Source organism: Ictidomys tridecemlineatus, chromosome Y (genome assembly GCF_052094955.1).
Source record: "Ictidomys tridecemlineatus isolate mIctTri1 chromosome Y, mIctTri1.hap1, whole genome shotgun sequence".
NCBI lineage: Eukaryota > Metazoa > Chordata > Mammalia > Rodentia > Sciuridae > Ictidomys > Ictidomys tridecemlineatus.
Window position 1 is genome coordinate 4,303,319 of NC_135494.1, and position 26,946 is coordinate 4,330,264.

Sequence of the window (26,946 nt, forward strand, 5' to 3'; positions counted from 1 at the left end):
CGTGGCCAATGCACTCAGGAATAGTTCCTCCACGTCATTTTCCACGGCGGAAATGGCCCATGATAATGAGAATATTGTGCCCATTTACACTCGGTACAATGGTTGTGCTCAAAGAGAGAGAGAGAAGAAAACGTGCTGAGGATGGAAAAGGAGCCTCGTGCAAAATATTGCAGGTGGATTGTAAAAGAATCTGGGGGGGGGGTCCACCAGTGTTGAGATCATGTGGCCACCAACTTGATCCCCAAGCACAGAAACAAGAGAAATTAAACATCGTTCTACAGAAAACCGTGTGCATCAATGCTTACATCATAATCACATCATGAAAGAGAAAAAAGAAGAAAAGGAACCAAAGTGCAGCAGAACCTGATCAGAAAAACAAACGGTGGCACATCCACACCGTGGAATATTACGTGGTCATCAAAAATGACAATGTACAGCATGTGACCTGTGTTGCATTTATGAACCCTGACAACAGGTAGAAAGAAAGACATGGTGTGCTTCATTTGATTAAATGTTTGGAAAAGGCAATGAGAGAGAGAGAGAGAGAGAGAGAGAGAGAGAGAGAGAGAGAGAGAGAGAGAGAGAGAGGGAGAGAGAAGAAGAAGCTGGTAGTGGTTGCCTAAGTCTTAGGGCTGAGGAAAATAGATCCACAATTTCTGTCCAGAGGAGGGATAAAAATGTCAAATATATATATATATATATACACGGTGTTAAGAATCCACTGAATTAAATGATTATATTCTTATACAGTAGGTAGAAGAAATGTGACATAAAGGACCCACACAGTAAAAGGCAGGAAGGAGCAGGTGTAAAGTCCCAGGGCTGTGTCCCTGCTGGGGTCACAAGAAGGTCAAGAGACACGGGGTGCACCAAAGGGCACGGCAGGTACACGAGAGATGGAGGGTGGGAGGAGGACGGAGTCACGGCCCAAAGAGAACGACTTTGATTAAGACATGATGGAAAGTCAGGGAGGGACCCAGGAAGGGGCAGTGAGTGAGAAGGAGGAGGAGGAGGAGGAGGAGGAGGAGGAGGAGGAGGAGGAGAAGGAGAAGGAGGAGGAGGAGGAAGAGGAGGAGGAGGAGGAGGAGAAGGAGGAGGAGGAGGAAGAGATGGAGGAGGAGATGGAGGAGGAGGAGGAGGAGGAGGAGATGGAGGAGGAGGAGGAGGAGGAGCAGGAGAAGGAGGAGGAGGAGATGGAGGAGGAGGAGGAGGAGAAGGAGACGGAGGAGGAGGAGGAGGAGGAGATGGAGGAGGAGGAGGAGGAGGAGGAGAAGGAGGAGGAGGAGGAGGAGATGGAGGAGGAGAAGCAGGAGGAGGAGATGAAGGAGGAGGAGGAGGAGAAGGAGGAGGAGGAGGAGACGAAGGAGGAGGAGGAAGAGGAGGAGGAGAAGATGGAGGAGGAGGAGGGAGGAGGAGGAAGAGGAGGAGGAGGAGAAGAAGGAGGAGAAGTAGGAGGAGGAGGATGAGAAGAAGCAGATGGAGGAGGAGGAGGAGATTGAGGAGGAAATGGAGGAGGAGGAGGAGGAGATGGAGGAGGAGAAGGAGAAGGAGGAGGAGATGGAGGAGGAGGAGATGGAGGAGGAGGAGGGAGAAGATGGAGGAGGAGGAGGAGGAGATGGAGGAGGAGGAGGAGGAGGAGATGGAGGAGGAGGAGGAGGAGGAGGAGATGGATGAGGGGGAGGAGGAGGAGGAGGAGGAGATGGAGGAGGAGGAGGGGAGATGGAGGAGGAGGAGAGGAGGAGGAGATGGAGGAGGAGGAGGTGGAGGAGGAGGAGGAGGAGGAGGAGGAGGAGATGGAGGAGGAGGAGATGGAGGGAGGAGAGTGAAGGAGGGAAGAGATGGAGCAGGAGGAGATGGAGGACGAGGAGGAGGAGGAGATGGAGGAGGAGGAGAAGAAGGAGGAGAAGTAGGAGGAGGAGGATGAGAAGAAGCAGATGGAGGAGGAGGAGGAGATTGAGGAGGAAATGGAGGAGGAGGAGGAGGAGATGGAGGAGGAGAAGGAGAAGGAGGAGGAGATGGAGGAGGAGGAGATGGAGGAGGAGGAGGAGAAGATGGAGGAGGAGGAGGAGGAGATGGAGGAGGAGGAGGAGGAGGAGATGGAGGAGGAGGAGGAGGAGGAGGAGATGGATGAGGGGGAGGAGGAGAGGAGAAGGAGATGGAGGAGGAGGAGGAGGAGATGGAGGAGGAGGAGAAGGAGGAGGAGATGGAGGAGGAGGAGGTGGAGGAGGAGGAGGAGGAGGAGCAGGAGATGGAGGAGGAGGAGATGGAGGAGGAGGAAGATGAAGGAGGAGGAAGGATGGAGCAGGAGGAGATGGAGGACGAGGAGGAGGAGGAGATGGAGGAGGAGGAGATGGAGGAGGAGGAGATGGAGGAGGAGGAGGAGGTGGGAGGAGGAGGAGATGGAGGAGGAGGAGAGGGAGGAGGAGGAGGAAGAGGAGGAGGGAGGAGGAGGAGAGATGGAGGAGGAGGAGGAGGAGGAGATGGAGGAGGAGGAGGAGGAGATGGAGGAGGAGATGGAGGAGGAGGAGATGGAGGAGGAGGAGGAGAAGATGGAGGAGGAGGAGGAGGAGATGGAGGAGGAGGAGATGGAGGAGGAGGAGATGAAGGAGGAGGAGGAAGAGGATGGAGCAGGAGGAGATGGAGGACGAGGAGGAGGAGGAGATGGAGGAGGAGGAGATGGAGGAGGAGGGAGATGGAGGAGGAGGAGGAGGAGAGAGGTGGAGGAGGAGGAGATGGAGGAGGAGGAGATGGAGGAGGAGGAGGAGGAGATGGAGGGAGGAGGTGGAGGAGGAGGAGGAGGAAGAGGAGGAGGAGGAGGAGGAGGAGGAGATGGAGGAGGAGGAGGAGGAGGAGATGGAGGAGGGAGGAGGAGGAGGATGGAGGAGGAGATGGAGGAGGAGGAGATGGAGGAGGAGGAGGAGGAGATGGAGGAGGAGGAGGAGGAGATGGAGGAGGAGGAGGAGGAGGAGATGGAGGAGGAGGAGGAGGAGGAGGATGGAGGAGGGGGAGAGGAGGAGGAGGAGGAGATGGAGGAGGAGGAGGAGGAGATGGAGGAGGAGGAGGAGGAGATGGAGGAGGAGGAGGAGGAGGAGGAGGATGAGGAGGAGGAGGAGATGGAGGAGGAGGAGGAGGAGGAGGAGGAGGAGGAGATGGAGGAGGAGGAGAAGGAGGAGAGGAGCAGGAGGAGGAGATGGAGGAGGAGGAGATGGAGGAGGAGGAGGAGGAGGAGATGGAGGAGGAGGAGGAGGAGGAGGAGGAGGAGATGGAGGAGGAGGAGATGGAGGAGGAGGAGATGGAGGAGGAGGAGGAGGGGAAGGAGGAGATGGAGGAGGAGGAGATGGAGGAGGAGGAGATGGAGGAGGAGGAGATGGAGGAGGATGGAGATGGAGGAGGAGGAGATGGAGGAGGAGGAGGAGGAGGAGGAGATGGAGGAGGAGGAGATGGAGGAGGAGGAGGAGGAGGAGATGGAGGAGGAGGCGGAGGAGGAGGAGGAGGAGGAGGAGGAGGAGGAGGAAAGAGCAGCAGGAGGAGGCAGAGAGGAGGGAAAATTAAAAATCTGATCCAGTTAGAGGAGGCTCTTTTCCCTGATCCCCATTTTACAGAGACGGACAGCCCTACTCTCTCCCGCCCTCTCTCCCTCCCCCTCCCTCTCCCCTCCCCCCTCCCTCCCTCTCTCTGCACCTTGGCCCCCTCCTCATACATATTCATGACATGCTAATGGACATCCATAATCTCATCAATATTCATGAGCCTGCTGCCTGCCTTCCTGGTCCCCTCTGGTCCCACAACAGGACAGGATTCTGATCTCGTCCCCTCCACTTAGTGCTCCGTCCTCCAGGGCCTGCAGCCTCAGCGCTCAGACCCCCCAGGCCCTTCCTCCTGGTCCCTCCCCGCGGGGGCCTCAGTGGTCACCCACACCCACCGTCTGTGACACTGGGGACAGGTGGCCCTGGGTGCCCAGCACTGGCCTGATGCTTCATCCTGGGGCTGAGGCCCTTGCTCAGTGGCGCTCAGTGTGTCTTCCCTGCTGGTCACAGTGTGGCCAGCTGTGTCCACCCACAGATGCCCAGAGGCAGTGTGTCCTTCGATGTCCTTGATGGATTTCTTCGTCAGGGAGAACGAGGTGCTCTGCCCCCAGCCGCCCTCAGCCCCGTGGCGTCTTTTCCAGAGGAAGGCCCAGGTTGGTCCCAGACGTGCCACCTTTAAGAAACTCTGAATCATTTATAAGTAGATTCAGGAAGTTCTGCATAGCGTCTTGCATGGAGATGGACGCTCTGTCCACATGATTTTTTAAAATAGTTTGAAGAGACATCTGAATGTGCATGCAGATCACAGCACAATCGTCAAGGTGCCCAGGAATGAATGAAGGCATGAAAAATCGTGGTGTGTAGACACAGTGGAGTACTATGCAGCCATGTAGAAGAATGGAATCACGTCATTGGCAGGAAAATTCTGGAACTTGAGACCATGTTAAGCAAAATCAGCCAAAATTAGACTCAGGGTCACTTTGGCTCCTATGCAGAAGCTCGACAGGAAAAAGGAATAGAAAGGTACAGCTGCAGGTCATGAAAGTCAAAGGAGAGGCCGGGCACAGTGGCCTGTCATCCCAGCGGCTCGGGAGGCTGAGGCAGGAGGATGGCGAGTTCAAAGTCAGCCTCGGCCAAAGCGAGGCCCTAAGCAGCTCAGGGAGACCCTGTCTCTTAATAAAATGCAAAATAGGGCTGGGGACAGGGCTCAGGTGTCGAGGGTCAGTGGTACCTACCCCTCCCCTTGGGGAAAAAAAAATCAAAGGGAGATTACTAGAGGAGAGGGACTGGTAGAGGACAGGAGGCGAGGGAGGGGAAGTGCTGAGGTGGTACGTTGGCTAAGCCGCGTGTCCCCACTGTGGGCTTGCACACGTAGGTAACGACAAATCCCACCCCCCATCATGCAGCTTTGTAACACAACCGTTGAGAAGATGGGGAATCAACGTGGTACCCACTCACCAATAGAATACTACACAGCCAGAAAAAAGGTAAAACGCTGTGATTCACAACGCCAATGGCTCAGACAGCAGCGTCTGTACCTTGTTCCCCCCCAAATACATGACACACGGGGTAACGCGTAGGTGAACTCGTGTCATTGGGCCACTCGGCTACACGTGCACTTTTCAAAGCATCCTGTGCGCGATAAATTGGTGCATTTTTTTATCTGCCATTTTTTTTCTCACTAAAGTAGGTAACGGGTGTCGCTTACGGAGGGGACAGAACCCTCACCCCTGATGTGTCACACCCCCCACCCCCCCTCCTCTTTCATGATCCCCAAATCTAAGGACTGCAGTGGCGGAGACTGGCCACTAGGAGGCACAAGAGGAAAGCCCTCACTCAGTGCTCCTGGGGCACATTTCGTGAGTCCTGAGGTCATATAAATCAAGACAGAGACTGGAGGTGATTCGGGGTTCAGTATATCAGAGTCCCGATCCCCAGCCCCCAGGCTCAGGGAGGGTCATTTGACCCAGAGTAAACCGGCCCCAGGGGACTCAGACTTGGTTTCCTTGTGGGTAAGATGTAGCCCCTGCCGGTCAGCGAGCTCAGGGGACTAAGCACAGTACCTTCCACAGCGACCCAGCACCAGCCACCCACCCTGCAGGTGTGGGTTGATGTGGTCCTGAAGGGGAAATCGAGGTTTGACTCAAAGCAACAGCATGATACGACGTCCGTGAGACCCCAAATCATACAGTACCCCCAAGTCTGTCTCCCCCATCTGCAGAACATAACAGAATATCGGGAAGTTCTGCAAGTGCCTAGCTGCATGGATTTCCTCAGTCCGCATGGTGCTGGGAGGTGCAGGGGTGACAGGGAGCTGGCGATTGGTGCGGGAGGCTGCAGCTCGGGAGGATACTAAGGTGCGTCCTCAACAGGTGGGGACACACGACATCTCCCTACGGGAACCTGTGGGTCCTGGGTGGCTGGTGTTGCAAACCTGCCGTGCAAAATGGTATACAGCAGAGAACAAGCCCTTCCTCAAAAACACCGGGGGTCCAGCCCTCCCAGGACCACTAAACCTCTTAAAGGAGTCTGTGGAGGCGTTAAAATAATTGTCAGATTTAATTCCCATTAACAAATCATCGAATCTGTGATTTATTTAGATTTCCAAGCGGATTTTCTGAACCGCTAAAACATTTTCCTGTCCAGCAACAACCTGGTAACAGGGAGAGAAAGCGCCTACTTTTTTAAACGAGATGCAGAAAAATAGCTGATGGTTTGTGCACAGGGATGCACACCTGGGATCCCGTAAGATCCAGAGGCCGGGGCAGGAGGATCGCAAGTCGGAGGCCAGCCTCCTACAGCTCAGGGAGGACAGAAGCAAACCAAGTCTCACAATAAAAATATTAAGAAATAAAAGAAAAACAGGCTGAGGAATGTGGCTCCGTGGGTCAGCCCACCGGGCTTGCATCCCTGGGGACTAAAAATAGCTTTAACAAGCGGTTTGCGGGATATCAGGTCGCGTGGTATCAGGCTGCAAATAGCGAGGGTTGCCTTACCCTGTTCCCTGGTCTGACATAGGTCGTCCGTGTTAACAGTCCCTTTTGGGTTGAAAATAAACTAAAACAGTATTTTATCAAAAAGGAAGACGGTTGGAGATGATATTCTGCACCGTTTGCTTTGGGAAAGTCACATTTATATATATATTTTTAACCTGTATTGCAAGAAGAAAAAAAAATCGTAGAAAATTTATTCTGACTTTTTTTTTTTTTCCTGGAAATCTCAGTCGTTGTCTTGGGAACGGTCACCATGGAGACGCCCAGTCCCTGCAGGGGGGGGGGGGGAGTGTGGCGATCTCTGTTACAAAATAAAAGTCTCCCCGGGACTTTTATTTTAAAGACGCCGTGGCTAAAGGTCAGCCTCCCACTTTCTGGGGATTTGCATTTCTTTCTTTTTCTCTTTTCTTTAAAATAAATCAACAAGATGCAGGGGTGTCCCCGAGCTGTGCTGGCCGCTGGACGGAGCCTCCTTCAGAAGGACAAGAAAGCCCAGGGCTGACAGGGGGGACCCCAGAGAGAGAGAGGGAGGGAGGGAAACCAGGCTCCTTGGAGGTCCGGCCTCCCTCCAGCACCGGCCTCCCCATCCCGGAGGCCAAACAGCATTTTGTGCATTTTAGCCCAGGGAGACCCTGCCCGGGACCCAGGGCTGCCTCCGGCCTTATCCCACACAGTGGACCCTTTGAAAAGACCCCGTGGTCCACACACTTCATGTTCCACATTGCGCCGTGGCCAGCCCAGGAGACAGGTGCAGATGGTGGACACGAGGTCCAGGGGACAGTTCTATCAGTAGCCCCCGGTGCTGACCCTACAGCCTCCTTCCCAGAAGCCCTGGACCTGCAGCCCTGCCTGGCCTCCGGGCACAGCCTCCGCCACCGTCCTCACACACCCCCTGTGACCTGCAGGGGGCATGCAGGCGGGAAGTCACGTCCCTGAGAGGGGCCAGGGGACCCCGAAGGGGGGACTTGTGGGACCCTGACGCAGACCAGGTCCCGGGACCCAGGGGGACGAGGCTCCTTCCTCCAACCCGAAAATCTGCAAGAACAGGTTCCACTGAGCACCAGGCAGCAGGGGCCAGGGGGACCCAGAGTGGCCATGGCCGTGGGGACTGCAGAGTCGGAGGTCACCCTGCTGTCCGTCAGAGTCAGGAGGGGACCTGGGCGGGGCTCTCTGGGGACTTCCCTGGGACCCCCATAAAACTGGAGGCCAGGAGGGGCACGTTGTCCCTGTCCCCTCTGAGAGGACCCCTCTGTCCCTTGAGAGTGTCCCCTGCCCCTTGCCACCCCTCCAACACGCTCCTGCCTGTCACCCCGAGGGACAGGTCTGCAGTTTTGCTGAGTTGATGGCAAGAATTTTGCAGGAGGGTCACCCTGCTCCCGCAAATTCCCAGAATCCCTTGCAGCCCCAGGGCGTCCTGATTAAAAACTCGATTAATTATCATCATTTATTAATTTCATCGTTATTTTTCTTTTCTTCGTGGATCCGGGGGATATTTTCCGTGAACTGCTGCGCAAAACCGCGGACGACCCGCCAGGAGGGGCGTCTGGGGCTCTCCCCTCCCCCACTTGGCCACGCGTTCCATGCACCTAAAGACTCAGGTTAGACCGGCGGTGGGACTGTCCGGGACCCAGAGCCGCAGGATTCGAATGCACGAGGGCCCTGCCCTGGGCAGGCCTCGGTCACTCACCCAGGACGCCCAGGCGGTAGTTGATGGTGATGACGATGACGTTCCCGTAGCTGGCCAGGATGCTGCCGTCGATCATGTTGCCCGTGCCCTCCATGTAGGAGCCTCCGTGGATGTAGACCATGACGGGCTTCTTGCTGCTCTGGTCGTGGATATCTGGGGGGGAGAGCAAGCGGGGGACACCGTAAAGGATCACACTCGGGGTGGGGGACCGCGGGGCCCGGCCAGCAACCCCATGTAGGTAGGTGGACAGAGGGAGGCAGGCTCTGGAGGCTGGCCTCGACTGGGACGTGTTCTCTGCACGGAGGTCACTTTTGGAGGGACGCTGGGGGGGACGGCGAGGCTCAGGGGTGACCCCCGGCCTCCAGGGCCCCACGTCCTGCAGCAAAAAAATAGGAAAAAAACATTCAAAAAGGAGAAGAAGAAAAGCAAAAATATCTGGGGAGCAGCGTCGCCCCCAGAAAAGCATCTCTTGGTCTCTTCTCGTCGGTGCCCAGAAACGGGGGGAAACCAGGGGGTTTTTGCTTTGCTCCAGAAAGAAGCAAAATGGGTCGGAACTAACGAGGCTCTGGCCTCCAGCCCCGGGTGGAGACTTTATTTCTGTTTTTTTTTTTTTTAATTTATTTTTTATTTATTTTTGAAAGTAAAATGGACCTAAGGACTGGGATGATTTGGAACAGGACGGACGCCCTCATGTGTGGCTCAGTGTAAAATATAAAAATATTTTTTTTAAAAAAAGAAAGAAAAACGATCCACTCTCCGTCCAGGACAGATACTGGTCCAACACAAATAAAGAGTTCAGAGTCATCAGCAGAGCAGAACCCCGGAAAAAATCTAAAAAAAAAAAAATTAAAAAATGTCTTTTTTTTTTTTTAATGGATAGCAGTGATATGTCACTGTATCTAAGAGACAAAAACATGGAAAGTCAAACTCGGGATGAGATGTGGCCACTGCTCGGTGTTTTTGCACAGAATGTGAGTGGATTTGGGAGTTGGAACTCATAAGTTTTTCTTGCTATTTATTATTTTAATGTTATTATTATTATTTTATTTTATTTATTTTTTATTTAAGGAGGTAAAAGTGATATCTTGCAATGGAGGTTAACATCCGGGGACCATCTGCAGAGAGGGTCTTTGGAAAAGTTACGTAGATTTCACTTTTACGGAGACTGGACTCGATGATAAATATTGGTATAAAAATGTAGGTATGGATTATAACTATTGATACGGACACGTAGATCAATATGCAAAAATCAGAGACATTAGTTGTTTTTTTTTTTTTTTGTCAAAATAAAACCTATTGTCGGGCCGAATAGGGCACACTTATAATTCTAGCAAGTAGGGAGGCTGAGGCAGGAGGTTGGAAATTTGGAGGCCAGCCTCAGTCATAAGGCGCTGAGCCTATAAGGAGACCCTGTCTCAAAGTTTTAAAAATCAAAAGGGCTCGGGTGTGGCTCAGTGGTTGAGTATCCCTGAATTCAATCCCCGGTACAAAAAAAAAAAAAAAAAAACAAGGTGAAATAAAGGAAAAATTGGATTTTCCTCCCCTCCCACCACCAAATCCAGCAGCAAATATTCTCAGAAGCTGTTGGGACATTTTGCAGTGGGTGGAAAAGATCAGACACCCACGTTTCAAAATAAAATCTGCACGGAAAAAAAAAAAAAACACATTTGGAAGGGCGGAAAGTGGATCGTGCACATGCATCACTGAAAATTCTACTTTCTCTTCTTGGGACCAAGTAGGAAGAAAAAAAAATAGAAAATAAAAAGGTGGATTTCTTTGCAAAAAGTGTTTTATTCCATCTGCAAATCTTCCGGCCATTTCCGGTCCTCTACGTGGTGACTGGGATTTAAAAATGACTATTTTTTTTTAATTATTAATTTTGCAAGAAGAAAATAAAGAAAGAGGCGCACTGGAGTGTTCCCGTTTCAAATAAGGGGAGGAAAAAAAAACCAGGTTGAAATGAGGGAAAAAGTGCACAGAGAGAGAGAGAGAGACAGAGAGAGAGAGAGAGAATAAAATATAAAACCATGCATGGGAGTTGAGCTTTGGAAAAAACAAAAATTTTAAAAAATACCTTCATCGTCACCACGATCATTACTGGTGATATCGTCTGCGATTTTCTTTGTGTTGGCTCCTGGGTCATATTGTAGAAGTAAGTAAAGGAGGGGAAAAAAAAAAAAGAGAATTCAAAAACAATCGATTGGCCAAAAATTCAGAGAAGAGAGAGATTCTACCCCGTACAAGGAAAAAAAAAAAAATGTAACACAAAAAAGTCGAAATCGGTTACATTTGGATTTCAAAAAAAAAAAAAAAAAATGGGATACGGGCAAATGCAGAGAAACAGAAAGATGTCCACAAGAACCAATTCAAAACGTTATTCGTAAAAAAAAAAAAAGAAAAAAAAAGGTTAAGAATCCCGTGAAGATGCAGTTTGGGGGGTTAACATGAGATTATTGCAAAAAAAAACGAGAGAGAGAGAAAAATTAACAAGGAAAGAAAGAAGAAAAAAAAATTCTAATGTGATTTGTTCCAAAAAAAAAAAATTTTGAAAAAAAAAAAAAAGAGAAAGAGAAAATCGAATCATTTAATTTCATTTTTAAGAGATTTTCCCCACATTCTTAAAAGCAACGCACACGACGGACTCCATGGCTTTCTGGAATTTTCACCGGTTTCGAGGTCAAGCGCCCGACCAAGGTCACGGAGGAGGTTGGAGTGAGGGAATTTCACCATTTAAGCAGACATGCACGAAAACCAGAAAAAAAGCAGGAATTGCATTCAGAAATCGCAGATGTGCACACTGCATGCAACAGAGAGAGCTGGGGACACCAAAATTGGGGACAGAAAAAGATTGTTTTTTGAATCCCTAATGGACTGGTTTCCCAGGGCAAATGGAGGTCCCCTGCCATGTGCATGTAATAAAACGAGAACCGATGGCCCCGTGTCGGAAACTGTCACCAAGTGTCACTTGGGAGGTCTCGCAACTGGAATTGGTTGGAGAATCCGCCATCACCTACCTGCTGGGTTTTCTAGAGGGACATGGAGCCTGAGAGGGGACCCCCGGGGGTGCCAGCTGGGTGCACGCTGCCCATCCATTCTGCAGACTTTGCCTTTTCTCCAAGGAGAGGGGATCTAGGGGGCTTGGGCAACAAGTCACTCACTCGAGGGGAAGTTGTGAGCCACGTGCTGCATTTCTGCAGAGCTCACAGGCCCTTGAGCATGTCTGGAAGAGCTACCTGCAGTAGCGCTGTCTTCCTGGGTAGAAAGAAGGTGTCAGGATTGTGACTGTGTGCAACTCAAACACCCTTCAAGGACCACTCCTGGTGTGGGGGTGGGTGGACTGGGTAGTGGATCCCTGGTGTTTGTGGAGAGACGACGTTAAGTTGCATCAACAGGACAACCTGGACCCCAGGGCTACAACATCAAGGTCCTTGGGACACCTTCCAAACCCTGCACCCCGCAGTTTAACCTCCTAGGAGTTAATATGCACCCAGGAACAAGGAACAAGTGGGCAAAACGTCCTCCTTTAAGACATTCAGGTCCAAATTATTTTTTAAAAAAATTCCAATGTGTATAGCAGCTTAATTCATAGTAACTCAGCGATGGAACCCACCTAGGTGCCCTTCCACACATGGATGGATAAAGAAAAAGTGGTCTGTACCCATAGTGGAATATTACTCGGCCATGAAAAAAAGAATGAAATGATGGCATCTGGGTGGCAAATGGATGGAGCTGGAGAAAACCATCTTAAGTGAAATAATCAAATCCCCGAACACCAGAGTCTGGATGTCCTCTCTGAGATGCAGATGGTGACACAGAATAAGGCCCAGGGAAGAACATGAGTTCCCTGGATCAGACCAAGAGAAATGAAGGGAAGGGAGGGGGAAACCCAGGGGTGCGTACCCACCAAGCCACGTCCTGAGCCCTATTTATTTTTTTTATTTACAGACACGGTCTCCTTGAGTTGATTAGGGTTTCACTAAGTTGCTGAGGCTGGCCTCCAACTTGCCATCCTCCTGCCTCAGCCTCCAGGCTCACAGAGCCTCGGCATCCTCTGGAGTATCTCATTTAAACGGAATCGAGGGCACAGAATCCAGGTACGAGGCCACAGCAGCTCCCAGACACGACCTCGCCGCCTGTCCTTGCCCCGAATCATCCCAGGAAGGTCTGAGTCAGTCCCCACGCAAGTCAAGCCCCCGCTCCCTTGAACATTTTGAATTCTGTTCCATACATAAAACTGCCCCAGGTCCCAGGTCCTGGGAGAAGCCGTCTTTTCTGACCGGTTCTTCTCAAGTCTCTGTTGAGTGTTTTATTATTTGTTTTAGTGCTAGACACTGAATCCACTGCTGTCCCCCTACTGAGTTACCCCCCAGCCCTTTTTCTTTCTGCCACGGTCTTATCATGTTGAGGTCTTGCTAGGTTCTAAGGCTGGCCTCCTACTTCCAGTCCTCCTGCCTCAGCCTCCAAGTTGCTGGGATGACAGTGATGCACCAGCATGGCTGGCTGCTTCCTCCTCCATCTCCTCTTCCTCCTCCTCCTCCATCTCCTCCCTCCTCCTCCTCCTCCATCTCCTCCTCCTCCTCCATCTCCTCCTCCTCCTCCATCTCCTCCTCCTCTTCCTCTTCCTCCTCCTCCATCTCCTCCTCCTCCTCCTTCTCGTCCTCCTTCTCTTCCTCCTCCTCCTCCTCCTCCATCTCCTCCTCCTCCTCCATCTCTTCCTCCTCTTCCTCCTCCTCCTCCTCCATCTCCTCCTCCTCCTCCATCTCCTCCTCCTCCTCTTTCTCTTCCTCCTCCTCCTCCTCCATCTCCTCCTTCTCTTCCTCCTCCTCCTCCTCCTCCATCTCCTCCTCCTCCTCCTCCTCCTCTCCTCCTCCTCCTCCTCCATCTCCTCCTTCTCTTCCTCCTCCTCCTCCTCCTCCATCTCCTCCTCCTCCTCCTTCTCCTCCTCCTCCTCCTCCTCCTCTTCCTCCTCCTCCATCTCCTCCTCCTCCTCCTCTTCCTCCTTCTCCTCCTCCTCCTCCTTAGTGCTCACATCATTCCAGTTGTAGCCTCAGGGTCTCCTGGGTGCATCTCTGACATCAGCTGGATCCACTCCTTCCTGAAGGAGGCTCCGTACCTTGGAAGACCTTTGAGGAGCCTTTGCAAAATGTGCATATACAATGGCCCGTTCCTCGAGCTCCCACTATTTTCCTGCAGGACTTTCTGAGCCTCCTGGTGGCAGGTGACATGGATGTCCACCATGGTGCACTGGGCCCCCAGAAGATGCCCGCCCTTTACCTGTCAATCATCCCACCTGGTGGACAGAGATGTCACTCAGGGAGACACCGATGTCACTTGTTACCATCTCATTAGCATCAACCGGCTGTGGTCACTCATTGGGGGAACCCTGTCCGAGTCCATCTAACAGAGACGGCCAGCATTTCTGTGCATTTTGATTTCCATCGAAGTCCCACGTGACCATTCAATTAAAGGTCTCTTCCAAGCCCCTGTCACGGATATTGAGCCTGAGGACCTCCAAGTCCCTTTGTGGGAAACAGAGGGCGTCTGCATTTGTCCTTGGCCTGGGACAGACTTTGGTTTCAGGAGAGCTCGAATCGGCAGGAAAATTAAAATTTGCAGAAGAGAGAAGGGACGTGTGTCCCTCTCGGGTTGCTCAGTCTCCAACCTGAACATCCATCGTGTGCGTGACTTTGTTGCAATGAATGAGCCGACGGTGCGACGATTCGATCGACTCAGGTCCACGTAGGGATCCTCAGAGTTTTTCCCATGACATCACTTAGGGTGCCAGGGTCCCCCTAGGGGACTTTGTGGGTCCTCCACTCCATGATGGAGGTTTTCCTGGTGAGGTGCGTGGTTGCACGGGGACACGGGGTTTGTGCGTGGGAGACGGATGCATCGTGTCACATGCAGGGGACACACCGTGCACTGGCTCCTGGCTGGGGACTCGCAGCAGGAATCCCACCTGGGTCAGGGTTGCCCGAGTTTCTACCGGTCCCTCTTCTTCTCCTCCTTGCTGTATTGCACGCTTTGCAAGGAAAAAATTTTTTTGCACAGTCACAACGGAAGAGCACAGAGTCATGTCCCAGCTCCCTGGAAGGGATTCTCTCCAGAAATGACGGGGACAGACTCCACCTGGCGAATCTGTCGGCAGAAGGGATCCAGATGCCTGTCCTCTCAGCAACTTGGGAGGCTGAGGAACGAGGATTGCAAATTGGAGGCCAGCCTCAGCAAGGCGGAGCAAGACCCGGCCTCCAAAGAAAATTTATAAAAGGGCTGAGGAGGGGGCTCCGGGGTAGAGCGCACAGGCGGACGGTCCCCAGTACCAAGGGGGGAAAAAGGGAAATAGGGAAAAGATAAGGAAAAAAGAGAAAAATGAGGGTCATCCACGTCAGAGAGACTGGAGGTCGCTTCTTGCTCTCGGCCGATGACGCCCCGGCTCTGAGCCACAAAGTGCAGGTGGCCTCTGTGGGTACAGAAAACAACAACCAAAAAGACTGCACTTAAGGTCCCCTGGGACGGTTGTGCATATATGCATCTCCCACTGTTGAGTTTCAACCCCAAAATGCCTGACGTTGATCCTCAGAATGTTTCCGCTTGGATCCGAGGACAATTTTGGGGGGTCTTAGGGTACCAGGGATTGAACTGAGGGCCACTCGACCCCTGAGCCCCGTCCCCAGCCCTATTTTGCATTTTATTTAGAGACAGGGTCTCCCTGAGCTGCTCAGGGCCTCGCTTTGGCGAAGGCTGGCCTCCAACTCGCGATCCTCCTTCCTCAGCCTCCCTCTTCTTCTGGGGGGCTTTGTTGTTTTGTTGCTATTTCAGAGTCACCGTCTCAAGCCACTTGCTGAATTCACGGTGGGCTCGGCCGCGAAGGCCCTGTGACCACCGTCAAAACCCCAGCAGGTATTTCCTGGCCGCACTTGGCAGAGAGGGGACGTGGGCGCAAAGACCGTAAGTCACTTTCTGCAGAGGACAAAGTCATGAGGGAGGTGGAAGGTGGAGTCAGGACTCGAGGACTCACTCCTCCGTCGTGAGCGGGTGTCATCCTGCCGTCCAATACGGGGGGAGTTAGGTGCGAGGGATGTCCATGAGTCTGGGAAGAGGAAGATTTGCTTTTGCTGCAGGAAAGACACAGATTCATCAGGCCACCGTCGGTGTCTTGGGGACTTTGCTGGAGGAGGAAAAAATGTCACCGATAACAAATGACACGAGGGGACACTTATGTATCCAGAGGAAAGATAGACTGTAGTGAAGAAGGTGAGAACTAGTGTCCCAGATTGGGATGGAAGAGACCAGCTTCTTGGAAATGAGAAAACACAAAGAGATTTGTGGATCCAGGTGTTGAGAGCCACAGCCCAAGGGGCCCCAGCAAACTTCCAGCCGATTGGCTCACAGCGGCCCCAGCAAACTTCCAGCCGATTGGCTCACAGCGGCCCCAGCAAACTTCCAGCTGATTGGCTCACAGCGGCCCCAGCAAACTTCCAGCTGATTGCTCACAGCGGCCCCAGCAAACTTCCAGCTGATTGGCTCACAGCGGCCCCAGCAAACTTCCAGCTGATTGGCTCACAGCGGCCCCAGCAAACTTCCAGCTGATTGGCTCACAGCGGCCCCAGCAAACTTCCAGCTGATTGGCTCACAGCGGCCCCAGCAAACTTCCAGCTGCCAGCTGATTGGCTCCTCTGCAGTGATGCTCATTGAGCTGTTTCCCCGCCCTTTCAGACCCTGGAGCTGCTCATTGGGGGACTCTTTTGGCTCCGCCCACGTGATCCAGCCAATCGGCCTCAAGAGCAGGAGGAGTAGGAGGGTTGAGAGGCTTGTGGGAAGCCGGTGGTGGCAGTGGGCTCTGAGGGAGTTCCTAAAGAGCTGTGTGGTGCGGTGTGTGGTTCTAAAAATAAAGTTCATTTCTGCTTGACAAGTGGCTCCTGAGTTGTGCCCAGCCAGGCTGCGGCACCTCAGTAGGTCAGCTCTGTTGGTCAATAGATGGGTCCAGCTGAGTACAGTGTCCTATGGGCAGTGGTCAATTCAAAAATGTCCACTGTGACTGATGAAAGCAAATTAAAATATTAATAAAACAAATTAATTTAAGAAGAAAAGTCCACTGTATTGGACCACGTGGGAGGCCGATGACGAGGTCACAGGTGCAGAAAATCTACAGCTATGGGATTCACTCAAAAGGTCATTAAATATAATTATAACTGCATAAATTCTTCCTCTAAAATGATGGACAAATGAGGCCAGAGGATGAACATGAGCCAGAGACATCTAAAAAAAAAAATCTAAAAGAAAGAAATCTGCACACAGGATATTAAAAAAAAAAAAAAACAGAATTTTTATGGAATTTAAAACTAAAACTAGCACCCATTCCAAAATCTCACTATGGATATTTAACCAAAGAAAATTGTTGTATTGAAGAGATGCCTGTGTTCTCAGAACTCCCAAGTTCTTCGCAATGATACTCAGACAAGAAATGGAAGCCACCAGGTGCCCATGGGTGGGTGCATGGATGAACAAAATGTCATCAGTGTACAAAATGGAATACTATACAGATAAGAAAAGGGATAGGATTCTAACTTGAGCCAAAGTGGACTCAACCCAGAAGACATGCTAAGTGAACTAAATACATCTCAGAGAGACAAAAATGATGTCACTTATACATGGGACATGAAAGGTTTAATGTCATTAAATCAAACAGTGGAATAGCAGAATCCAAGAAGAAGCAGACACAGAATGATTGATGGGTGGGTACAATGGAACCCAGAGGAGGAACGATGCTCGTGTCCTACTGCACGGTCCAGTGAATATAGTGAAGGGTGGCGCACTGGGTTTTTCAACATAGGTACAAGGCAGAAAGTTGAGTGTGTTCACCAAAGAAAGAGAAGTCACACTCAGGAACAGGTGGATCACCCACATCTGCTCAGTAGAGTCTGAACAAGATGGCGGCAGGGCCTGGAGGAGGAGAGCAGCTCAGGACAGGGCACCAGGGAGCAGAGAGAGCTCTGCCCACCAGGGACAGGACAGAGACCCCAAAGGCACAGCCCAGGGACCCCCTCCTCCAGCCACACCCCACCGGCTGCAGTCACCACCCAGTGAGTCCATCCAAGTGGATTAATCCACTTTCTGTGTTAAGACTGTCATCATGTGACCACTTCAACTCTGACTTCCCTGAATCACTTCACACAGGAGCTTTTGGGGGACGCCTCCCACCTAAACCATGGAGACGGAGCCAGAAACTCATGAGACGGCTTCACTTTCTGATCAGGAGGAAGGTAAAATCCATCTCCCCTCCACCGTCACCCTGTGGTATAGACAGACGCAGAGGCGGCACAAAGACCCTCCCTCGACCTGTCACAATACGAGGTGGGTGGACTCAGCTGTCACCATTAAAATTTCATGGGAAATGCAAGAAGGGTGGCCGACATTTCCACGTCACAAATCACGTCATTCCCACATTGAACATTTTTAGTAGGAAAAAAAAAAAAAGTCTGATTTTTTAAAAAAAAATGATAATTATTTATAAATTTTTTTTTAATGAGGAAAGTGGCAGATTTTCAAGTTTGACAGTTGAAATCAAGGTCTTAGGGTTACCTGGGTCTGTGTGGGTTGGTTCAATGACCCTTCTGGTGGGATAAGAGGAGGAACTAACAGCTCCATTCAGCCCGGAGACCAGGAGGGGAAAGGGACTCTTGTCCATGCAGCTGAGCGCTCTATGCCCCGCTGAGGGGCATCCAAAGGATTGGAGGGTGAGGTGTTTGCAAAACGGATCGTGGGAGGTGAAGAAAGTTTGGAAACTCCATCAGGCACCGCGTTCCCGGCTCAGCGGAAACTTTTTTAAGTTAGTATTTGCTCATTTAAGACCATCGAGATGAGATCTTGGGAAAATCAGCTGTGATTTTAGGAACCAAGGATCGGGGACGGCACCGGGGCCCACGGTGCTTGGTGTGTCATGAAAGTCACTAAGTGGGAGTGATTTTGAAATAGACAACAACAAGAGACACGGAGCCGTCCCATTGGCCATCAAAATGCGGTGACATTTGGAGCCGATGGCAGAGTCTGGTCGCATCGAATGAAAGGCACCAGTTACAGAGAAGGGAGGTCACCGAGGATTCACGGTGACGGACACAGAAAGGTACACACAGCAATCCCCAGACTCGGGAGGCTGAGGCAGGAGGATCCAAATGGGAGGCTAGCCTCAGCCACATCACCCCGGGAAGCACTGGGAGATGCAGAGGGGACCGCCACGCGTCCCCCGGGTCCTCCCGGCCGCCACCAGCTCTTTTCTCTCCCAATTTGCAGCCGCTGACTGTAACCCACAATCAGCAGCTTCCAACATCTGTGTTGGCTTCTCCCCTAATTGCCGGGGCCACCCCAGCCGGCAGCAAATTACACCCTGTCTCACCCTGTAATTGCCACGTGTCTTCCGTGTCCCATGCAGACGGGGAGCGCCGAGCTCACTGCCTACCAACCCGAGGGCTTTCCCATCTACCCACGTTCCTGCTTCGCACAGTGCGCTTTATTTTATTTTATTTCATTTTATTTTATTCCATTTTATTCTCTCTCTCTCTCTCTCTCTCTCTCTCTCTCTCTCTCTCTCTCTCTCTCTGATTTTCATTATTTAAAAAAAAATTGAGACAGGGTCTTCCTAATTTGTGTAGGACCTCCCTCGGTGGCTGAGGCTGGCCTCCAATTTGACAGCCTCTTGCCTCAGCCTCCTGAGCCACCACCGTGGGCCCAATATATATATATATTTTTTTCCAGCAATTCTTTTCACTTGGGAAGCAATTAATCAGATTTCGCAACACCTAATGGGGGTGTGGAGAGGGCATCGCGACCTTGGAGAAAGACACCGAAACAAAATCTAAACCAAAAGTGATGAGAATTTAACTGAATTATTTACTGAGAAAAAAAGTGCTCTATTTTGCTAATCTGATCATCAAACAAATATGTTTTTTATATCATTTGATCCATATTTTCCCAGCCAAGGTATTTAAAAAAAAAAAAAACGAATATTTCCTGAGCCCCCCAACTGATTACCACGCTACCTTGATTCGGCGTCTCTTGGGTAGAAACTGAATAAATGATAAATGTCTTTTCTTAGCCAAGCAGTTAGCTATAGGATCATTTTAAGTATGGAGAGAAGAAAGCAGTATCCATATTTTTATCTTTAATTTGCAGCTTTGATTTCAAGAACCTAGGTTCCAGGTCACAATCCAGGTTCACGGGACAAGCTAACCTACATGTGGAATATTATGTGGGCAGGAAGATGACCTAACCCTTCTTTCTGAGCACTAACTTCCTAAACACACAAGACCCCCGAGGCTTGTGCAAACTGGACTATGACTTTGTTATGGGTTAGGAATGAGGTGTCCCCAAGATTTCTTGCAAGAAATAATGCAAGAATTTTCAGAGGTGAAATGATTGGGTTAGGAGAACCTTATCCTAATTGGTGGATTAATCCACTGAGCCACCTCCCCAGCCCTATTTTGTGTTTTATTTAGAGACAGGGTCTCCCTGAGCTGCTTAGGGCCTTGCTTTGGCAGAGGCTGGCTTTGAACTCACGATCCTCCTGCCTCAGCCTCCCAAGCTGATGGGATGACAGGCGTGGGCCACCGTGTGCAGGTGGTACTCATTGTTAATAGCTGCTCATGTAAAATGACCTGGGTTTGAAATATTTCTAGATTATGAAATTAAATTAGTAAAAGCAATATTACCCTCAAAAATATAGATGCACAGACCTTATAACAAAAACTGGTAAAAAAAAAAAAGCTATGAAATTAAAAGGCTGAAGACTTCCTAGAGAAAGTTCAGCCATTTCCCAATTATCAATAAAATATATGTCACTAAATATTGGTTTTCCCATTCTGTGGACATATTCCACGAATCCTTGCAGAAGACAGTCTCTTCGACAGAAGAAAGTCAAGATGCATCCACCCGAAGCCCAGTTTGGGTTCTCACCTCATGAGAAATCTGTTCCTTCAATAGCAAAAAAACCCTGTGGCACCAAAGTCTTCATGTTTTGTGACAATTGAAACACAGTGACTGTAGCCAGGAGGTGGCTTGCGTGGACTTGTGGATTACTGGCCTGTTCCAGGTCATCCGAGTGGGGGACAGAGCATCACGTCCATGTTAGATGAACCTTCCACTTCTTTATGGCCGAGTAATATTCCACTGGGCGCATATATCACATCTGTGTATACCACCAGTGAAACTCCTCTTGGTATCTGTTACGCCCCGTCCCATTCACTTCATGCTACGTCACCTTGAGTTCACCTTGGGGATGGCTCTTGCGCCTACCTACCCTCACGGCTACCTGTATACCATGTTAATGATGCTTCAAATCTCACCCAACGTCTGCCCTGAGACCAAGACGTTGAACGCCCCTGTCCCTTTCATCACCCTGTGTGACGATGACAGAACCCAGGGCCAGCCGATGGGCAACCCAACTGAAGACCTTGATCTCGATTCTCGGCCTCTTGGTCCTTCTCAAGTCTAACCCGAAGTCCACCTTCACCTCATTATGAATCATCTTTGGCTTCTTGAATAAGGACCCAATTTTCTTCCTCAATGATGTCCCCTTCACTCTGATTCTGACAATTTGCTCTTCTTTGTTCAAGACGCCCTGTTCTTGTCTCCTTAATAATCACTTTGGGCACCCAGCTCAGCCTCGTGACAACAAGAACTTTTGCTTGGATTTCAACCTCAACCACCGCGTCCAATCCCTCGGCGGCCATATTTGCAGGAAGCCCCCGTTCAAATGGCACCTCCTGGGAGATCCCCAACCTGGGCAGCATTTTCTCTCATCAAAGCCTGCACACACCCCGAGCCCAGCCTCAGCCCTCCCTTGTCCTGCAGTGGACGATGTCCACGTTTTATCACCTTGTTAGCAGGATCTGCATTGGTACATTTTGTTCTGGGAGCCCGTCCTGTGAATCCGGGTCCCGATTTAGAACTCAATAAATATGCGGAGGAGGAGGGGACAGATGAATGAATCATGCCCAACAGCAAGGCCGGCGCTCCACTCATCCATCTAAAATTAACTTCAGACCTGGGATTTACAGCGGAGGCCAGCCTTGTTCATCATGGTCAAGTTCTGCTGGAGGACCAACGGCGTTCCTGCCAAGTCGGTGTCATGAGGTGACAAAGGAACAGCCCAATGCTAATGGAAAAGGATTTATTTATGCTACAGGAACAGAATTTTGTGCAGTGCAGGAAGAAAATTAGTAGGGCCGAATCTATGTCCTCAAAGAGCACCCCCCCCCGGCCGAGGGACACATGACCCATGAGGGTGACATGCTCAGAGGGCAGTTATTACATCATACACTAACTCTGGGGTCATCTCTAGGGAAGACCAGAAAGAGGACAAGGGGCAAAAGTTCTTGTTGTGACGAGGCTGAGCTGGGTGCACAAAGTGATTATTAAGGAAACAAGAACAGGGCGTCTCGAACAAAGAAGAGCAAGGAAGGGTTAAGTCAACGTTCTGCCTCTGGTCTGGGCTCCTTCGTGCCCTTAAATGCCCAATTCGGTCTCAAATAAATTTGCAGAATCACAGACGTGTACACAGATCACACCTTCTTATATCACCAGCCACCATCGTGACAGCCAATGGGAATCACATAGGACAAGAAGCAAGGCGAAAGGTGGCATCCAGGAACTATGGACACCCAGGGGACAGACAGAAAAGACCTTGGCAAAGTCCCCATTCAGCAGGTGATGTGCTCCTTGTCAGCATAGCCCCAGATTTCACAGGAACCAGATGTCCCATACGGACCCCATAAGAAGGGCTTCCAGGGTCTCCACAGGGAACAAAACGGTTGTGAAAAATCAGCCCAAGACTCACTGTCAGGGCCGGCGGAGGCAGGGACAGCTTCCTTGGGTGGATTTAGTTCTTTGTGGCTCCTCGTCCACCCGAGGATATTTCCCAACAAGGAATTTCATCAACCTGATGAACAATTTGGACAAGAACATGGATGGCATGTTCTTCCAGTGACCACAGCCAGAGAGAGGGGCTGACCGGGTCAGAGTCTCATGGTCACGGGGAAGACCTCGTTCACATTCGAGTCAAAGGTGTGTTCCACGCCCGAGTCCACTCTACCAAGGTCACCGTGGGGGACACCAAGAATAATGTTTCACATTAATAGAGAAGATGAGATTGAGTCAGAGAGACAGGACAGAGAGAGAGAGAGAGAGAGAGAGAGAGAGAGAGAGGAGAAAGGGAGGTGTTAGCATTTGCCCATGGGGGACAGAGAAAGGAAGTAAGGGACACAGAGAGAAACCTACACAAGTAAAAATTTCATATTATTTATATGGATTCATGGAGAAACAAAGGTACAGAAGAGAGATACAGAGGGAACGATAGATAGATAGATAAATAGACAGATAGATAGAAAGAAAGATGGACCTGGAGGGACCACAGCAAAGGGAGCTCTACTATTTAAATAATCTTTTCTGGAGAAGTTGCTTTATGGAAAAGTCCCGAGCTTGCACAATGCAACCCAGGTTCCTCGTGGCTGTGAGAAAATAACCTGAGGAAAACCTCGCACAGAAGCAAAGATTCACTTCCCATCATGGATGTAGGTCAAGGTTGCGCAATTCCATTTCTCTGGGCCTCTAGTGAGACCAGACACCGTGATGGAAGGGTATGGTTCAGGAACGGTGCTCAGCTCCTAGGAGCCAGGAAGAAGGGATGGAGGGAGGGAGGAAGAAGAAAGGAGGAAGATGAGGAGGAGGAGAAGGAGGAAGAGGAGTAGATGGAGGAGGAGGAGAAGGAGGAGGAGAAGGAGGAGATGGAGGAGGAGGGAGGAGGAGAAGGAGGAGGAGGAGTGGAGGAGGAGGAGGAGGAGAAGGAAGGAGAGGAGGAGGAGGAGGAGGAGAAGGAGGGAGGAGGAGGAGAAGGAGGAGAAGGAGGGAGGAAGGAGGAGGAGGAGGAGGGAGGAGGAGGAGGAGGAGGAGGAGGAGATGGAGGAGGAGGAGGAGAGGAGGGAGAAGGAGGAGGAGGAGGAGAGGAGGAGGAGAGGAGGAGGAGAGGGGAGGAGGGAGGAGGAGGGAGGAGGAGGAGGAGGAGGAGGAGGAGGAGGAGGAGGAGAGGAGGAGGAGGAGGAGGAGGAGGGGAGGAGGAGGAGAGCGGCTCAGATCTAAATATTGGGACCCGAGGACCCGTTCCAAGATTCAATGGAGGTGCACGTTTGCACACGGAGCTGTCAATCATTGCATCATAAATTATTGCAATACTAAAAGGAGGAGGAGAGATGATCCCATTTGCCTCATTTTTCCCAAACTTAATTGCATTTCATGGATCAGTGCGGTCATCCCCAACAGAGGCCAGCTAAAGGCCACCTTTGTGCAAAGACTAACCAATGAGCAAGTCCCCAAATAACATTTCCTGTTTCCCATACGTCCTTCCATCAGAATTCTGAATTTCAGAGCATTTCAATACGTACGTCTTTACCATTTTTTTTCTTTCCCACCTACGTGCATTTTAAATATAAATTGTGATATGCCACCTGCAAACGCTGACATTTACTCAGGTGAGCGTGTGTGTGTGTCAAAGAGTTTATGCTAAATCAAGGGGAAAAATACGTAGGGAGGAATCAGTCTCATGAATAAGATATTTTATCTCATTTTTCTTGCCATCTCTACTTGAGCATCAATATTGTCACATTGCGAAATTTTCTCGTTTGTAAATATCAAAATTACGTTGCTTTTTGAATTTTTTTTTTTTTGTCGGAGCCATCTCCCCTCTGCATCAGGGTGACGTGAAGTTGCTCCTCATGTCTTTTTCTCTCTCTTCTGCTTACTCCGACTTCAGAAATGTTCAGCTGATTATCCAACCACCCACCCATGCCCCGAAAAAGGAAGATTAATACAGGATTTTTGCTTAGGAAAAGACAAGCGTTTGGAGGAAGGTATTTCTATATATAGTCCGTTGCTCAGCAAATGAGGAGAATGGGTTCCTTCACGTCCATTCCCAGCATGAGACGCGGGATCTAATATTTCCAACATGGAACCTCTCCAAATCCCACGATCCACAAAGAAGCTTGGGTTGTCTACACCTTTAATTTGCAGGATTCTCTTCTATGGTGTCTTAGTTAGCGTTACTTTTCTGTGACTAAAAGACCTTCTCCTAGACAACTTAAGGAAAAAAAGGTTTATTTGGGGCTCACAGTGTCCGAGGTCCAGTCCTGGTGGCCGACTCCATGGCTCTGGCCCAAGGGGAGCAGAACAAGATGGCTGGCAGGGCCTGGAGGAGGAGAGCAGCTCAGGACAGGGCACCAGGGAGCAGAGAGAGCTCTGCTCACCAGGGACAGGACAGAGACCCCAAAGGCACAGCCCAGGGACCCTCCTCCAGCCACACCCCACCTGCTGCAGTCACCACCCAGTGAGTACATCCAAGTGGATTAATCACTTTTAGTCTACACAGGGAGCAGAGAGAGCTCTGCCCACCAGGGACAGGGACAGAGACCCCAAAGGCACAGCCCAGGGACCCCCTCCTCCAGCCACACCCCACCTGCTGCAGTCACCATCCAGTGAGTCCATCCAAGTGGATTAATCCACTATTAGTCTACACCCAGTGAGTCCATCCAAGTGGATTAATCCACTATTAGTCTACACCTCTCCTAACCCAGTCATGTCACAAGATGGCGGCAGGGCTTGGAGGAGGAGAGCAGCTCAGGACAGGGCACCAGGGAGCAGAGAGAGCTCTGCCCACCAGGGACAGGACAGAGACCCCAAAGGCACAGCCCAGGGACCCCTCCTCCAGCCACACCCACCTGCTGCAGTCACCACCCAGTGGGTCCATCCAAGTGGATTAATCCACTATTAGTCTACACCAGGGAGCAGAGAGAGCTCTGCCCACCAGGGACAGGACAGAGACCCCAAAGGCACAGCCCAGGGACCCCCTCCTCCAGCCCACACCCCACCTGCTGCAGTCTCCAACCAGTGAGTCCATCCAAGTGGATTAATCCACTATGAGTCTACACCCAGTGAGCCCATCCCAGTGGATTAATCCACTATGAGTCTACACCTCTTACAACTCAATCATTTCACAATATGGCGGCAGGGCCTGGAGGAGGAGAGCAGCTCAGGACAGGGCACCAGGGAGCAGAGAGAGCTCTGCCCACTAGGGACAGGACAGAGACCCCAAAGCACAGCCCAGGGACCCCCCCTCCTCCAGCCACAGCCCATCTGTCTACACCTGCCACTGAGTTAATCCATTCAAGTGGATTAATCCACTTCTAGGTCACATCTCTCATAACGCCATCATTTCACCTCTAAACTTTCTTTCTTTGTCTCACACCTGAGCTGTGGGGACTCCTCGTAGCTACGCCGTAACACAAGGTGAAAAGACAGACACTTTGGCTGGACCTTCTGTCTGGGGTGTGCACGACCTGCTCTTTGAATCTCTTTTCTCTCTCTTTTTTTTTTTCACCCAGTTCCAGATGGGGTGTTCCTTCCTTCCCCCAATTCATGTTTCAGAAACTTCCTTCCTCAATTTATGTGTTCATGGGTCTCAGAGATGGGACCCTGGGCACATGGTTGAGTCCAGGGTGGTCTCCCTCCAGGATGGATTAATCCACTCGCACACTGATGGGTTCATGGGTTATTGAGACAATGGTTCTGCTTTAAAGATGAGCTGTCTCTGTCCAACTCTTCTCATCTGAGCACACAATGTTCTCCACAAAGTCCCCACCAACAAGAAGTCCCATCCTAGATGTATCCTCTTCATGTTGGACAGCCGAGACTTCAGAACCACGAGAAATAAATTTTTTTTCATTATAAATCACCCAACCTCTGGCAATCGGTCATAGCAACAGAAAACCCTCGAAGATGTGCACACGTCATCTTGAGTTGTTGATACAGGCAGGATCTGGTCATCTGATCTCAAATCTCTCAATTATGTACACCAGCGGCTTGCACTGTGATTTTTGTCACTTCTGCTATCACAAGATGCCATGTTTTCTCAGTGGCTCGTCTGGCTGGTTTATTCAACCATCCAAATCTCTATCTCCATGTCTTCATGGCAGAAGAAGCACTTCTTCCAGAACAAGGAGAAAATAACCTTCTGTTCTTGATAAATTTCTTGACCTCAGGTCTTCTGTTACAGCCTTTCAAAATGGAATCCAAAAATAAGATCGCAGGAAGGAGGTGCCTGGCCCAAACGCATGCTTTACCCTCCTTGTGGAACTGGATTGTTTCCTGCCACCCTCTTGAAACGAAGTTGGAGGGAGACATGGAACACCAATTTCCCCATCTTCATGGAGTTCACAGATATTGGCCGTGCATGAAACAAATAATTTCAGTCATTGGAAAATCATATTTGAGGGTCTGGGATCTAAGACCGTGCCAATCCCAACGGGTCTAATCTTGCATATTCTAAGGAAAAAAATGCTTATGAAGTTGCAAGTTTGGTTTTCATTTATAACGGTGCCCACCCTGAGGTCCCCACCAGAGCCCAAGATGATGTGGGCACCGTGACCTTGAATCTCCATGACTAAAGAGACAACTCTCATCCAGTCCTTGGTGAGACGGGTTTCTTATAGAAAGCACAACCCTGGGCCCTGGATCTCTCTCTCTCTCTCTCTCTCTCTCTCTCTCTCTCTCTCTCTCTCTCTCTGTGTGTGTGTGTCACACGCAATCCCACCAAGATCCCACCCGCCATGTTGTTGTCACGCAGCCAACTCGGGCAAAAGCCAAGCAGTCCCTGATGCTGAACAAGTGGACATTCATACTTAGGAGCTCAGGAAACCTG

General features: G+C 50.6%; 1 protein-coding gene across 7 annotated transcripts in view; it reads right to left on the reverse strand.

Moving 5' to 3' along the window:
• Positions 1-26,946, reverse strand: part of Nlgn4x (neuroligin 4 X-linked) — a 163,090-nt gene that overhangs the window by 50,983 nt on the left and 85,161 nt on the right. For 5 of the 7 annotated variants that reach the window (XM_040286891.2, XM_005335530.5, XM_040286889.2 and 2 more), the window contains 2 exons: positions 10,282-10,341; positions 8,208-8,360 (listed from right to left, as the gene is read on the reverse strand). The exons of 1 other annotated variant lie outside the window; for it this stretch is intronic. In XM_040286891.2, the coding sequence (XP_040142825.1) occupies positions 8,208-8,360; positions 10,282-10,341 (213 nt within the window). The remainder of the gene's footprint in view (positions 1-8,207; positions 8,361-10,281; positions 10,342-26,946) is intronic. One more of the 7 variants, XM_021733424.3, reaches the window with a different exon arrangement.